This window comes from Haemaphysalis longicornis, unplaced genomic scaffold (assembly GCF_048455015.1).
Source record: "Haemaphysalis longicornis isolate Haplotype H1 unplaced genomic scaffold, Haemaphysalis longicornis Haplotype H1 scaffold_2, whole genome shotgun sequence".
Taxonomy (NCBI): domain Eukaryota; kingdom Metazoa; phylum Arthropoda; class Arachnida; order Ixodida; family Ixodidae; genus Haemaphysalis; species Haemaphysalis longicornis.
In genome coordinates, this window is record NW_027526295.1 from 99,837,277 (window position 1) to 99,854,157 (window position 16,881).

Sequence of the window (16,881 nt, forward strand, 5' to 3'; positions counted from 1 at the left end):
TCGCATCGGCGTGGACGCAGCCGCCAAGGATAATGAAGCCGCACCGGGAGGCCCCAGCCCAGCTGAGACCAGAACACGACGATGTCCCCCGCCCCGTGTCCCCAGCCCGAAAGACCGAAGTGAGGACCAGCTGAGACGAGCTGTGCCCAGACAAGCCGAAGATTTCTTCCCCCGCCCTTCCGTCCGACGTGGCTTCAGGACCTTCGCGCTTCGTCACGGCTGAATCCACCGCTGTTGCTGGGCCAGGCATGATCAACGCAATCATAGTCATCCATGCCGGCAAGCGATTCGTCTGCATTTTCATCGCAGCACTCATCCGCATTAAATCGCCAACTTGCCTCGGCGTCGTCCGGGACGGCCGTCATTGGCAAGGGGGGGGGAGTGATGTCACGGGACAGGATAATCCCCGCGCCACCATGGCCCACCACAAAATGACAAGGACGAAGCTCGGCGGGGGGTGCAGCCAGCCCGGGCTGTTATGGCTGCATGTAAATAGTTCTTCGCTTCCTGTAAATATATCGCTTCATTACCACATGGTTCATGTCAACTGCCCCGCCCCCCTCCCGTTACAATATTAACCACTGCTTGTGCTTGGTACCCTTGGTATCAAAAACTGATAAGTGGAACGGCATAACGCACCAACTTGATTTTCTAGCTGCTTTATTGTGTAGGCTTGGAGAAAGAGGGAAGTGACGCTGAATCATTGGACATTGGGCGAATATTCTTCGCCGCAGGTCTCCTGATCGAAAATCCAGGTTTGCGCAGGACAGATGTCGTCAAACTGCTCGAGGCAGTGTTGCGGTATGCTGTACAGGAGATCCTTTGTGATCCACATCATGCATTCTGCGGAGATAAAAAGCGACGTACCTTTCTTATGTTTAGAAGAAACAGCATTAAAGTAACAGTGGCTGGCTGAACTAGGACACACGTCATTCGAAAGACAGATGCTTGCTTGTGAACACAGCTCAAAGCGCCGCTGTCAAGCACAAAATAGAATGGTCATTTTTAGGTCACTATGCTGGCTGCCTAAAGAAAGACGTTTATGGAGTTCGTGGTTACCCCTGCCCTGTGGCAGGAATTTCTTGTAAAAAATACGCTTGCTTATGGCGAAACGAGGATATACCTGCAAGAGAAAATGTAAGAATATGGCTCAGGATTAGCACTTCTAAAGAGTTATTACGAGCGAAAGCAAAGAATATGCACACACTGCTTTGCGACAGTTTCCCTTTGCTTTAAATTTCGCAGCCTGCTGTCCGGCTATAGGTACTGCGTCATTTGATTTATCATTCCGCTTGAGCTGAATGGCAGGAACACATAGCTCAGGCGGGACGCCATAAATGGTGAAACTGAGGGACCGAGCGCTGGCGAAGCAGCCGTTAAACCGTCGCATATTCACGTGACTCGTCGCATTTTCGAGGGGGCTGGGGCGGAGATTACAGATCAAGCGCAGCGATACAGCCATTTCACCCTCGCTAAGTGACGTGGTACTGAAGCGGCTAGTCTGTGAGCGAGCGAAGCGAAAAGGCGCAGCTTGCGCTCCAAAGGCTGAAAGTTATTTGCGACGCGATAAATGACGTTCATAGAGGGAACATCGTAGATCTTGCGTTCTAATAAGCAGGGTTGTGCGTTCTCATGTGAAATGTGTGATCCACCATTTCCTCGCAAAGAAAAATAGCATTATAATGGTAAGTAACAGAAAATTTCACTAAGAGCGAGGAACTAAAAGCGCTTCAAATCATGTATTCTCTTAAAGTGGTACTGACACAAACTTTTGAAGGAGATATAACTTCGGAGATAGGGAGATAGATTGGTGTGTTCACACATCCACTATCTGCAAAATATCTGCGACAAACACAACCCAGAACATATTTAAAGTCAATTTTAAAGTGTGCGAGCCCCAACCGAGCAGCCAGCGGAGGACATCGCGCAATCGACATTCCCTGGATGTGGAGTAAAAAAAAACACCATCCAAACACGTCACTAGTTTGTGTTGGCCGCTTCCGCATTGCCGCCGGCTGGCTGCTCCGACCAGACGGCGGTTCTTCCGCTCTCGAGCAACCAGCGATCCGAGCGTTGGCGGCAGAGGTGCCGGGATATCGTTGGCTCTTCGGGTAGCTGGCCGTGACCTAAGTTCTACAGTGTATACAGGCACTCCATTTTTATTGCTTTTTATTACGCTGTAAGCGAAAACGCGCCGGGGACACAAAAAGCGCACTGAGCGAGCCGCATGGTCGCTGTTCAGGTGGCGGCCACGGCCACGAAGTAGCGCAGGCCGGCGCAAATACCTCAAACGATAGCTCGTTACCGCTGCACGAAATGGGACGCAAGACCCAAACAAGGCAGCACATACGAGAAAGAAGTTGATGATGCGATGGTGGGTTGCATTTAAAATCATCTGCGCCGCTCAGGAAAGCGGCTATCGTATATCTGCCCCAGTGTCAAGCCTAACACATCTGTAGGCAGACCTGTAGGCAGAACGGCCGGCTGCTCCCAGCGCCCGTCTTCCCACCCACTGTCCCGAGCGTCGCGCGTCGTTCTCCGGCCGCGGCAGCAATTTCCTCTAGGAGAACCTGCGTCACGTCCACAGTCGCTTTTTAATTCAGGGGCTGACGACATCAGTACGTAGGGGCATTCGATGTCACTTCCGGCGACGCGGATTCTAGTGTGCTACGGCAGCTCTCCTCTGTGATATCCGTCCGACGGTCAGATGGGCAGCTTTATTTATACGAAATCCCACGTTCCCAGGCACCCGCTGATACCGAAACTGCGACTGGATGCATTAAAACGTCTAATTGAACAACCGTCGCCCGCTGAAGGAAATGAGGTTTCCACACGTGATAAGAAGGTGACTAGGTATACTTATCGCAACAAAAAAACCAAGATGCAAAATTTTTGTGCCAGTGCGCCTTCAAGGTAATAGGTTACCACTACGCTTTCAGTTTGCTTTGTTTCCTGTCATCTAGTTTAGTTGAGAAAGCAAGTTTACAATTACATTTACTCATAATGCCGTCCTCGCGCCAACGCCAGTCAATAAATGTCCTTACGTACACACCGGGTGAATTGAAAGAACTGCAAAACAGTTATTTGCTTTCAAGCAAAGTGCTATAGCCCTCCTATTTACAGCATTGTTTATAACAGTAGCTGCCATTGTTTAGGTTCTGGTATTTAACATTTCGCTGTTTATATGATTTTTTCATAAATATATATTTATTTTCTTTACATGAAAGAGTGACAGGCCGCAATGTTGATAGCGATATCCAGGCCACCAATTTCTGTTCCCCGAGCCAATGAATAAATACAGCAACAATAGTCTTAGCTGAGCTTGTTGTCGGTTTAAGAAAGCTTTTCGGCTTACCTTCAAGGCCCTTGAACGGAAAATCCATAATTACACAGTCCTTGTAGTCCGTGTAGATTAAATCCGCAGTGTACAGCGTGGTGTCTGAAACATTTTCATTGAGATCATGATTACTGAATTTGTATAGTACGCTTACCGCATATCTCAAACAACAAGACACATTTTATATGTTTTAAAAACAGCTTTGAAAAAATGCAGGCTTTACTTGTCGTGATTGTGCTAAATTGTTGCTCGATTAAATAACATTTGACACCCCGTACATGCAAAAAAGAAGCGTGAAGCGATGCTCTTTTTTGCGTACATAAGGCGCGCGCTTCGTTTCGCCGGCGTATGCAACATTGAGGTATCTTATTCGATGAAAATTTTGTCGCGTCGATGTTCTGTCCTTTCCAGGAAGAAACGCCTTCTTTCCGGGGTGGTAGCACCAAAGACAAATTAGAGGCACACTCTTAGTTATTTTAACCTTCTTGGGAAATAACCCACTTCCTGTTACGGTCGTCCAGGAAGAGCTAGATCATTTTATTCAAACGGATAATTCAATGGCTGAATTCTTCGCCGCGATCGATCAAGGTAACCGGCGGTCTGCGTCAGGTCCCTACAGAATTAGTTACTCGATGTGCAAAAATTTAAACGACGGCGAAATCGTGCCGCTTCTGTACTCCCTGAACCGATTCGTCTCGACAGTCAGCTATGCGACTCCTTGTTGAGGAAGGATGTTGTTCGAATAACAAAACCCGGGAAAACACAACGTAAACTTTCAAACTTGCGCCCAATCACCTTGACATCGAAGGTGTGCAAGGTGTTATAGCGAATGATTTCTACATGTCCATAGTGAAGGCTTCAAACCTTTGAATGGTTGCACCCGGCGATATTTGGATTAAGACCTCGGCTCGGAACATCTCTCACCTATCGTTTTAGTTGGAGGCCCGGCCACCGTGTGAGGACAGTGCTCGCTACGGCCATATAAAAGGTGTATGGACACGTGAGCCCCGCTACAATCTTACACGTCCCAAGTTGCCTGCACGTTTTCGACAAATCTTGGATTTTTTTTTTCAAGAATTTGTTCATCATAGCTGTTTTTCCAATACGCATCGATTGTAAAACTTTCGGATACCTTGTACTAGTCTGCGGAGTTCCGCAAGGGTCTGTACTTACCCGCCACGGTGGCTCATTGTCAAGGCGTTTTGCTGCCAGACCCAAGGATGCAGTTAAGATCCGGCGGCCGCTTTTCGGGTGTAGGTGGCCAGAAAAAATTTCGGTGTGGCGAGATTTCGGCTGACGTTATAGATCCCCAGGTGATCTACTTTATTCAAGAGCTCTCCACTTCAGCTCGCCTCCCAGCCCAGGTGTATCTTCGGTGCGTTAAACTTTCTAATTTGAATCTGATTTTGAATTCTGCCCTTCCTTTTAATAAAACACCGTCTTGTTGCCGCTCGCCCGACCCTTTCCCACTATCCGGGACCTCTATTTCCCTATGTATGCGGATGACATTTGGAACGAAGAATTCGTCCAGACTGTCACAAGTACCCGAATTTTTCCGGCAATCGCAATCAGACTGCCACAAATGGTGTGAGTATGCGGGGCTCACCCCAGCGCTTCAGGCCGCCGCTCGTTCGCAGTGTGTCAGATCGCGCTGGGGCTGAATGGAATCGCCATTCCCATTGCTGGCAATGTTTACGTTCTTTAATTAAACACATCGGCATCAGGGTCAGGAGCAAAGTGGTTCTGATTTGCTCGACCGAAGCATCCCGAGGCCTGATGGACTGTGGATTGTCTGTTAATGCGCGCTTTCCTAATCCAAAGCACGTGTACCAGGCGCCATTCCAGCACGTGACGCAAGCGGACTGAGAGCTGCTTGAGACGAGGAACAGGGCTACGATGGGCACCATTAATGGCCGCCCTAGCCTAACGCCAATTCCAGCTCTACAAGCTTAATCAACTACATGAATGCGGCCATGCAGTTCACTGTTGAAGAGGAGATAAATGGACAACTGCCGTTTTCAGGCATACTTGTCAAACGCGCTGGATCGGACCTCGAATTTGACGTGTATTGGAAGAGCGCCATACTGGTCATTATCTCCATTTCAAATCCGTTGAACCCGCATCGCACAAGCGCTCTTTGGTGTGTTGTCTGATCCGACGAAGCCATACTGTTTGCACAATACCAGAAGACGTGGCGAACGACATTAAGAGAGTTCGTCCGGACCTCTTATGCTGCAGCTACCCTGACGCCTTTGTTTCATCCGTGGAAACAAGGATGGCTTTGCAGACTATGCCCAGTGCCGGTAAAGAGAAATGGGCTGCTATTCCTTACGTCCCTGCACAAGCGAAGCTCTGGCTCGTGTTCTGCGCAGGTATGATGTGCACGTGACACACGTGCCATCAAACAAGCTGCGACGCACACTGACCAACGTAAAGGATAAGCTTCCTAAAAAAAGATTTCCCGGAGTAATATACGAGGTCCCTTGTGGAAATTGCAACTATGTGTACGTAGACGAAACGGGCTGCTTTGAAACGCGCATAAAACAGCCTTGTTATGATGTAAAAACAAAAGAAGTGGCATCGAATGCCTTCGCCGAACATGCAGAGCTGACGAGCCACGAGATAGACTGGAAAAAGGCCCCTATCATCACTACGAAGAAGACTTTGGCCGCAAGAATAAATTTAGAATCTCTAATAATACAGACAACGCTTAACACTCTTAAAAGGACATTGAACATTGCGGGATTACCAGCGCAAATTGTAGACCGGAGTCCATAAATCATGTTTGGACAATTCTGAGCGCGTTTACGCAAATTTATTTAGTAGAAAAATCAATTCGAAAATGCTGTCCTCCTCTCTGCGTCCTCGCTCATTTTCTGTGGCATTTTCATGTGACGTCAGGAGGAGATGACTTGGCTTGACTGAGCTACTGCACGGCTCGCCCACCTACCGGCAGAGTCAGTCGGCCCAGCGTTTAGTTTGCCGGCCGCCGACGGGTCGTCGCAATTCGTTCGCTCAGTTGAAAGGAAGCCACGACACGTTTGTGAATGGAAGAATGTGTGTTTCTTTAGTTTGTTCGTTTGTACACTGTATCTAGCTCCAAGTCAAGGTCGCTCCACACAAACGCTGCACAAGCGCACATGCGACGTTTCGCTGACTGGTACGCTAGTAGGAAAATCTAAGGCCACTTGAACGCGGAAGAAGAGTCAGCGAAGTCAATATAGGTAATAAGGAAATGAAAACAACTGGAACTTTTACCGTACAGCATAAAACTAGGGAGCAGGAGGCACTTTTTTGCGCTGGGTGAACAAGCACAGCGGTCAGCAGCCCGACCACACATCTGCGAACGCTTTTCCGTCGAAGAAATGGAATTGCTACACATGAGACATCGTCGAATTTCGGGGGACGCTTACTGCACGAGCGCTATACAACAAACAAGGACCTCAGCTAATTTAAATGCTAAAACAAAATAAAAGTGTAAGAGGGTTATACGTTATGTACCTTATATTTCCACTACCGTCCGCGCTGGCCCCGTGGCCGAGTGGTCTGGGGCGCTAGGTGTATAATTTTGAAACTCGCAAGTCCGAATCACCTATGGAACGTTCTTTTTTTGTAAGTTGATATATTTCGATTTCGGCCGATGTTTTTATACTGATGTCACCATTTTCGGCCCATAACGTTCACTGCTCCACGAGCGAGTTCGCAGAACGCGCGCAGGCTGACACTGACGCGCTAGCGAGTTCTCGTTGGCATGCTGTTGCCATAAGCACCGACTGCTTGCGGCAAGTGGGCACAGGCCAGAATCAGCCGACCCTTGGCCTGGTGCGAACACACTTTTCACAATACAGGCATGAGTGTGGCAGGCTCCAAATATGGAGGAAAAGCGCATGGCATTTGAGCATCTGCGGTGACGCGGAGGGCATTCATCCACTACGTAGGCCTCTGCTAGTGATTGCTACGATTCCAAGCCGTCCTGGGAGGCTTATCTGAGGCATATTACAGCCGACAACATGGAAGAAGCGCGGTATGAAGATTATTGTGATATCGAATATGCCCGTTTAACAATAACGCATGATTTCAATCAAGTTTTTTTAGGGAATCGCAACCGAAACTTGTTTGAATGCTAATCTTGGACATCGTCCAATCACGGTGCATCTACTTCCGTCATCACAGCCTTTAGTTGGTGCGGCTACCGCAGAACGCGCATGGTAGTTTTTCTTCTTTCGCGCTTTATAAAATAATTACCGACTTATCAAGAGGATAAACGATGAAAAGTGTGTTAATTTGAGCCAGTCTACGCAGTGCAAGCAAAACCGGGAGCTTGACAAATTCACTTCAGGGTCCCTTTATTCGCAACAGTGGAACGTTGCACCCAATGTATGCATGCTGTCTACGACACGTTTTAAAGCCTTCTTAAGGCCGTTTTTGTCTAAGCCGAAAGGTCTTTTAAGTTTTTTTTTTTCATTACTTGTTCGGTGGTAACACTATGATTGGTTCCAGAGGCAGCAGTGGTCATGCGTAATGAACAAGCCTGCTGCACGTCCTCTAAAGATAACTGCTGCACGTACTCTAAAAACTAAATAAAATCCTATTATAATATCTGTGAACTGTTTTCTTGTTGATAGTCGCTTTGTGCAAGGGTTATGTTATGCACTAAAGAAACAGTTGACTTTGGGGACGTCGCTACAGGGCGAAAATCGTCGTATCCACTTCGACGCAGTTCAGAGACGTAGTAAAGCTTACCGTCGTTCATCGAAAAAACAGGTTTGTCCGGCGAAAGTCCAGAATGTATATGTAGGGTGATGTTCTTTCTGAAAGCGTTGTAATAGGTGTTATAATTAAAGAAAAACACGTTATTGAATATTAGGTTGTTATTCAGTAAATTATTTCTTCCATTTTATACAAAATGCCTACAAAAATGCTTGCACAATATTTCACGCAATATAAAAAATCTAAGGGCGGTTGCTTACTGTGCAGTGCTGATTTGTAATCACGGCGGGTCCGAATGCATGCATTCGCACACATCCTCAAAATCATTCTAGCGCTCGATGCCAAGCTTCATCGACGAGCACACCACGCTCACGCGGAACATACTTCCCGCGACAAAATGGTTTTGATTGAAACTCTTGTCTCGCACACTAAGTCATCCATCATCCCCTCTCTTGCAATGTTCATAACTGCCGCCTAAACCAATCTCCACACATACAAATAATCTTCTGTACTTGTGATGAAAAAAAGCACATGAAGCCATTTCTGTTGCAAACTATTTTCTCGCAAACTGGCAACCTGCTTTAAAACATCCGGCTTTAATCAAGCGCTTTTGGGTATTATCCGGATGTGTGCCACATGGGAGGTGAAAGTGACGGCAGCGCAAGCACGATGCAGCAGTGAAGAGGCCTTCGATAATCACTGGATTACGCCTTAAAATCACTTATGAGACTTAGGTGCCTGAAATTTTTTTCATAAACACTGCATTGAATATAATTGGTACATGCTTCATCACAGAAGAAGCCGGTGAAGCCGCTGAAGGAAATTGTAGTGGACGGTTCTGTTGTTTCAGACCCGGAGGCAATTGCTCAGCATTTTAACCGGTACTTTCTAAGTGTATTCTCTGATTCTTGCGCATGTATGCTGGCGCATAACATAGTGGATCGCCCTTATAATGTTAGCTTCATTTATTACTTTGGCGTGTTATCTATGCTTTTGAAACTTAATACTAAAAAATCATGTGGCCCCGACGGCATTCCAAATATATTTCTTCGTCGCTAAGCTGAGTCACTGGCTAAATTTCTTGTTGTTTCATTTCGTACTTCTTTAATGTATGGCGAGCTCCCCGAAGACTGGAAGATAGCTCTGGTTTTACCTATCCTTAAAAAGGGTGAAACCCTATGTTTTCAAAACTACCGTCCAATATCACTAACATCTTGTTGCAAACTAATGGAACACATTATCGCCACTCGCATTCTTGAATACTTAAACCACCATAGTATTTTAACAGGTTTTCAACACGAGTTCAGGAAACGGTACTCCACCGTCACACAGTTCGTTACAGTATTTCATTCGTATGCACACACCTGAGACAACACCGGCCAAATAGATGCCATTTTTCTAGACTTCAGTAAATCATTCGATAAGGTACGACATGACAAATTAATTCTTAAGATGCGAAATATTGGCCTCCCCGAAATTCTGGTGACATGGGTTGCAAATTACTTGACAAACCGCACGCAACTGGTCACAATAGATGGGATAGAGTCCGGCTATCTTGATGTCACTTCGGGAGTTCCGCAGGGAAGTGTTCTGGGCCCATTGCTTTTCATACTGTATATAAATGATATTGTTAATGTAATTACCACTGGTGTGCAAATTCGGTTGTTCGCGGATGATGCAATCTTGTTTCGGGATGTTTCATGCTGCGATGATCAGTGCGAAATTAATACCAATCTTACTAATATACTTCAATGATGCAAGAACTGGGGAATGGTGTTGAACGCCGACAAAACACTGTATCTTCGCATAACACGAAAGAAAATTCCGTAGAACTATCAATACACACAAGGACCTTCGCAATTGAAACAAGTCACCAGTCATAAATACCTCGGTGTCACACTAACCAGTAATCTATCGTGGAATTTACACATTGATAATATTTGCTCATCTGCTTTCGTAAGCTATGCTTCCTAAAACACAAACTCAGATATTCGCCTTCAAACGTCAAGCTCCTCAGCTACCTTACTTTTATTAGACCTAAGCTCGAATATGCCTGTATAGTCTGGGACCCCTACAATAATCACAACATCCGTAACATTGAAAAAAATTCTGAGAAAAGCTGTCAGGTTTATTTAAATTCTCACGCAGTGATTCTTCCTCACAATTAATCCTCACTAACAATATCTCAAGCCCTGAATCCAGGAGAAAGTGCTTCCGCCTAGATTTCCTTTCTTCACTCAACAATGATGCACTGTCGATCGACCCATCTCCGTTCTTGTCACCGTTGTCAACAAGACCTACTGGGCACCACAGACCGAACGCTTTCGCCCCATATTTTGCTGCTACTGACACCTTTAACTACTCTTTTTTTCCGCGTACGATACAAGGGAGGAATGAATTCCCCTGTATAAGTGCCTTGTTTGCTTGTATTGTTTGTATTTTATCTGCTGGTGCTCCCCTGCTTGGACCTAACCATGGTCTGCAGTATGTATTAAAAATAAAAAATAAAAAGTAATAAATAAAAAAAAAGTCAAGTCAGAGCTCCCGCTCTCAAAATCTGGGCACGATTTCACATCAAGGCATTGATTTGAGAAAATGCTTCCCTCACTGCTGATTGGTCGCACCGCAACAAATTTCCCTGGAGAAACTGATTGAATTTTGAAATAATATTCTGGTTAAAAAAATCAGAACGGGTTGTTTTTTTTCAAGTTTTGTTATTTCTTTCAACTGCTCACATCTCTAGTACGGGCACTCATGAGCAGCTAAATAGACACCCTTGTTCAAAATAGACGGCAAACCAAAATAGACACCCTCTTCCCGAATGCATATACACACTAAACTTTCTTACTCCCTTTTCGGCAAAAAAAAAAACGGTGTAAAGATCTCGTCTCATGGCGCAGATCTTTTAAAAGGTGTTTTGGCTAAAAAATGCGTAGGATGAAAAACGGATGTTCTACTGAATACCAAAAAAAAGGGCGTGAGGACGCTTAACATCCTAAAATAAGGGTGTGGGCAGCGCAGCGACGCATAAAAATGTGGATCAGCTGGGCGCGTACCATGACATACAGGCACATTCAACACGCACAAGGGACACTTGGATCACAAATGAATTCATTAAGGAAACCTACGGGGTGCATGGGGAGAGCGGGTAGATAGTGAGATATACATCAGCTCTTCTTGCGGTTATTGCCGGCGGCGGAAAGTTCTCCGATAAAGTCTGTCGACTGGTCGCAAAAATCAGATATCTTTGCGCTAATTTTGGAATCATGAATGTCAGCATATACAAGTCAGCATGCGGACTTGCAATAATTTTTAATCGTGAGGTAGTCATTATGTTCAATAGGTCACACAATTTAGCAAATATTAAACACCTATTCCACACCAATTCAACACCCACCAAGAAAGGTGTTCATTATTTCTACGCCTGTGTTATCACAAGGGCGTACACCTACAAATTAGGGTACTTAAAACTAAAAACGAGGGTGTGAAAGACCGCCAAAAAACAGGGTCTGATACACCTTTACCTTTGGAGGCATTTTATACCCGTTTACACCGGTTGACTGAACATTTTATAGAAGCGGATAGTTGTTTTGTACCTCATGATGTCTAAACAATATGAATTGGCATTATTTATAACCATTTGAGCTGTTTAAGCTGGAGCTAGGTAAGGTGGCGTTAGAAAAAAAATAACAAAAAATAAGGACGGCGCCGTCTGTAAAGGGTGCACCACCGCAGATAGGGTTTCCTGACAGTGAAGCCTACTTTTGAGCCTGTTCGGGTGTGAGGACAAGTGCGGATAAGTATGCGGACTTTTAATATAGCTTTTTAAAGGTACTAGTCTTTTTGGGATACTAAAATAAAAAAAAATGGCGCAGATGGCACTCGTTTTGCAGGGCTGGAAAAACAGTAGAATTGGGGGTCGCCCTAGCTTGTTTCGCCCTGGGATCTGCTGGAAGTGTGAGGGACACCTTGGAACATCCTTTTAAAATCCGCCTAAAATGCTTGCAAAATTGCCCTCATCCCTCAGCACCTAGGCTGGCTAGGCTAGCAAGAACATCGCAAAACCTAACAAAACTTAGCAAAGCCTAGCAAAACCTAGCTAAACATAGCAACACCGGAAAAAGCAAGGTCGACCCCCAGCTGCGCTGCTTTTTTTTGCGGAACTTATCGCGTATTTCACACCCTTTCAACACTATAGAAAACCAAGGCTTTTGCTCTCGGTCAGCATTCTTTTCTCCGCACAAAAAGAGTGTAAAGCTACAAATTATCATGTCGAAACGTAAGAAACTAGGCGTAATGACTTCCCAACACCCTTATTCTACTTATACTACAACTTTTCACACAATAAAGGCGTTAAAAAGATTATATATATATATATATATATATAGCGAATCAGAATAGGAAATGAGGGGCTCGTTGAAAATAACACAGAAATAAGGGTTGGCAGTCGAGAAAACCTCGGAAAGCAAAGGGGAGGATGTGGTAGATCATTGAAACAGATTAAGAATTTGGAAAGAAAGAAAGAAAGTGAAGAAAAAATGCCCGCCAGGTGGGATCCGAACCCACGACCTCCAGAATACCGGTCTGGTGCGATAACCACTACGCTACCGGCGGGGCGATTTTCCCATTCACTTTCTGGGGTATTTATGTTAGGTATGTTTGTTTCCTGTGCTTGGGGGTGGTAGCCAGCGCCATTCGGACTAATTGGGGTGAAGGGGACCTTCTTTTTAACCCCCGGGTCGTGACTCGAGTGTCTACGACATGTCCAGAGTGGTCGACCAGCTTTGAACCCTCTTAAGCTCCCTTTGGCAACAAGACTGCCAGAACAGAGGCCCTCGCTATGCATGTAGCGAATCAGAATAGGAAATGAGGGGCTCGTTGAAAATAACACAGAAATAAGGGTTGGCAGTCGAGAAAACCTCGGAAAGCAAAGGGGAGGATGTGGTAGATCATTGAAACAGATTAAGAATTTGGAAAGAAAGAAAGAAAGTGAAGAAAAAATGCCCGCCAGGTGGGATCCGAACCCACGACCTCCAGAATACCGGTCTGGTGCGATAACCACTACGCTACCGGCGGGGCGATTTTCCCATTCACTTTCTGGGGTATTTATGTTAGGTATGTTTGTTTCCTGTGCTTGGGGGTGGTAGCCAGCGCCATTCGGACTAATCGGGGTGAAGGGGACCTTCTTTTTAACCCCCGGGTCGTGACTCGAGTGTCTACGACATGTCCAGAGTGGTCGACCAGCTTTGAACCCTCTTAAGCTCCCTTTGGCAACAAGACTGCCAGAACAGAGGCCCTCGCTATGCATGTAGCGAATCAGAATAGGAAATGAGGGGCTCGTTGAAAATAACACAGAAATAAGGGTTGGCAGTCGAGAAAACCTCGGAAAGCAAAGGGGAGGATGTGGTAGATCATTAAAACAGATTGAGAATTTGGAAAGAAAGAAAGAAAGTGAAGAAAAAATGCCCGCCAGGTGGGATCCGAACCCACGACCTCCAGAATACCGGTCTGGTGCGATAACCACTACGCTACCGGCGGGGCGATTTTCCCATTCACTTTCTGGGGTATTTATGTTAGGTATGTTTGTTTCCTGTGCTTGGGGGTGGTAGCCAGCGCCATTCGGACTAATCGGGGTGAAGGGGACCTTCTTTTTAACCCCCGGGTCGTGACTCGAGTGTCTACGACATGTCCAGAGTGGTCGACCAGCTTTGAACCCTCTTAAGCTCCCTTTGGCAACAAGACTGCCAGAACAGAGGCCCTCGCTATGCATGTAGCGAATCAGAATAGGAAATGAGGGGCTCGTTGAAAATAACACAGAAATAAGGGTTGGCAGTCGAGAAAACCTCGGAAAGCAAAGGGGAGGATGTGGTAGATCATTGAAACAGATTAAGAATTTGGAAAGAAAGAAAGAAAGTGAAGAAAAAATGCCCGCCAGGTGGGATCCGAACCCACGACCTCCAGAATACCGGTCTGGTGCGATAACCACTACGCTACCGGCGGGGCGATTTTCCCATTCACTTTCTGGGGTATTTATGTTAGGTATGTTTGTTTCCTGTGCTTGGGGGTGGTAGCCAGCGCCATTCGGACTAATCGGGGTGAAGGGGACCTTCTTTTTAACCCCCGGGTCGTGACTCGAGTGTCTACGACATGTCCAGAGTGGTCGACCAGCTTTGAACCCTCTTAAGCTCCCTTTGGCAACAAGACTGCCAGAACAGAGGCCCTCGCTATGCATGTAGCGAATCAGAATAGGAAATGAGGGGCTCGTTGAAAATAACACAGAAATAAGGGTTGGCAGTCGAGAAAACCTCGGAAAGCAAAGGGGAGGATGTGGTAGATCATTGAAACAGATTAAGAATTTGGAAAGAAAGAAAGAAAGTGAAGAAAAAATGCCCGCCAGGTGGGATCCGAACCCACGACCTCCAGAATACCGGTCTGGTGCGATAACCACTACGCTACCGGCGGGGCGATTTTCCCATTCACTTTCTGGGGTATTTATGTTAGGTATGTTTGTTTCCTGTGCTTGGGGGTGGTAGCCAGCGCCATTCGGACTAATCGGGGTGAAGGGGACCTTCTTTTTAACCCCCGGGTCGTGACTCGAGTCACGAGCCGGGGGGGGGGGGGGGTCACGAGAAAGAAAGAAAGTAAAGGCTACCACCCCCAAGCACAGGAAACAAACATACCTAACATAAATACCCCAGAAAGTGAATGGGAAAATCGCCCCGCCGGTAGCGTAGTGGTTATCGCACCAGACCGGTATTCTGGAGGTCGTGGGTTCGGATCCCACCTGGCGGGCATTTTTTCTTCACTTTCTTTCTTTCTTTCCAAATTCTTAATCTGTTTCAATGATCTACCACATCCTCCCCTTTGCTTTCCGAGGTTTTCTCGACTGCCAACCCTTATTTCTGTGTTATTTTCAACGAGCCCCTCATTTCCTATTCTGATTCGCTACATGCATAGCGAGGGCCTCTGTTCTGGCAGTCTTGTTGCCAAAGGGAGCTTAAGAGGGTTCAAAGCTGGTCGACCACTCTGGACATGTCGTAGACACTCGAGTCACGACCCGGGGGTTAAAAAGAAGGTCCCCTTCACCCCGATTAGTCCGAATGGCGCTGGCTACCACCCCCAAGCACAGGAAACAAACATACCTAACATAAATACCCCAGAAAGTGAATGGGAAAATCGCCCCGCCGGTAGCGAAGTGGTTATCGCACCAGACCGGTATTCTGGAGGTCGTGGGTTCGGATCCCACCTGGCGGGCATTTTTTCTTCACTTTCTTTCTTTCTTTCCAAATTCTTAATCTGTTTCAATGATCTACCACATCCTCCCCTTTGCTTTCCGAGGTTTTCTCGACTGCCAACCCTTATTTCTGTGTTATTTTCAACGAGCCCCTCATTTCCTATTCTGATTCGCTACATGCATAGCGAGGGCCTCTGTTCTGGCAGTCTTGTTGCCAAAGGGAGCTTAAGAGGGTTCAAAGCTGGTCGACCACTCTGGACATGTCGTAGACACTCGAGTCACGACCCGGGGGTTAAAAAGAAGGTCCCCTTCACCCCGATTAGTCCGAATGGCGCTGGCTACCACCCCCAAGCACAGGAAACAAACATACCTAACATAAATACCGCAGAAAGTGAATGGGAAAATCGTCCCGCCGGTAGCGTAGTGGTTATCGCACCAGACCGGTATTCTGGAGGTCGTGGGTTCGGATCCCACCTGGCGGGCATTTTTTCTTCACTTTCTTTCTTTCTTTCCAAATTCTTAATCTGTTTCAATGATCTACCACATCCTCCCCTTTGCTTTCCGAGGTTTTCTCGACTGCCAACCCTTATTTCTGTGTTATTTTCAACGAGCCCCTCATTTCCTATTCTGATTCGCTACATGCATAGCGAGGGCCTCTGTTCTGGCAGTCTTGTTGCCAAAGGGAGCTTAAGAGGGTTCAAAGCTGGTCGACCACTCTGGACATGTCGTAGACACTCGAGTCACGACCCGGGGGTTAAAAAGAAGGTCCCCTTCACCCCGATTAGTCCGAATGGCGCTGGCTACCACCCCCAAGCACAGGAAACAAACATACCTAACATAAATACCCCAGAAAGTGAATGGGAAAATCGCCCCGCCGGTAGCGTAGTGGTTATCGCACCAGACCGGTATTCTGGAGGTCGTGGGTTCGGATCCCACCTGGCGGGCATTTTTTCTTCACTTTCTTTCTTTCTTTCCAAATTCTTAATCTGTTTCAATTATCTACCACATCCTCCCCTTTGCTTTCCGAGGTTTTCTCGACTGCCAACCCTTATTTCTGTGTTATTTTCAACGAGCCCCTCATTTCCTATTCTGATTCGCTACATGCATAGCGAGGGCCTCTGTTCTGGCAGTCTTGTTGCCAAAGGGAGCTTAAGAGGGTTCAAAGCTGGTCGACCACTCTGGACATGTCGTAGACACTCGATTCACGACCCGGGGGTTAAAAAGAAGGTCCCCTTCACCCCGATTAGTCCGAATGGCGCTGGCTACCACCCCCAAGCACAGGAAACAAACATACCTAACATAAATACCCCAGAAAGTGAATGGGAAAATCGCCCCGCCGGTAGCGTAGTGGTTAACGCACCAGACCGGTATTCTGGAGGTCGTGGGTTCGGATCCCACCTGGCGGGCATTTTTTCTTCACTTTCTTTCTTTCTTTCCAAATTCTTAATCTGTTTCAATGATCTACCACATCCTCCCCTTTGCTTTCCGAGGTTTTCTCGACTGCCAACCCTTATTTCTGTGTTATTTTCAACGAGCCCCTCATTTCCTATTCTGATTCGCTACATGCATAGCGAGGGCCTCTGTTCTGGCAGTCTTGTTG

At 46.5% G+C, this 16,881-nt stretch overlaps 1 protein-coding gene across 1 annotated transcript in view; it reads right to left on the minus strand.

The window, feature by feature from the left end:
- Nucleotides 1–644: 644 nt before the first annotated feature.
- Nucleotides 645–16,881, minus strand: part of LOC144169052 (uncharacterized) — a 49,012-nt gene continuing 32,775 nt past the window's right edge. Inside the window, exons 4-6 of the mRNA XM_077698052.1 lie at nt 8,081–8,148; nt 3,356–3,439; nt 645–843 (exon numbers count right to left, since the gene is read on the minus strand). Coding sequence (XP_077554178.1) covers nt 701–843; nt 3,356–3,439; nt 8,081–8,148 — 295 coding nt within the window. The 3' untranslated portion in view covers nt 645–700. The remainder of the gene's footprint in view (nt 844–3,355; nt 3,440–8,080; nt 8,149–16,881) is intronic.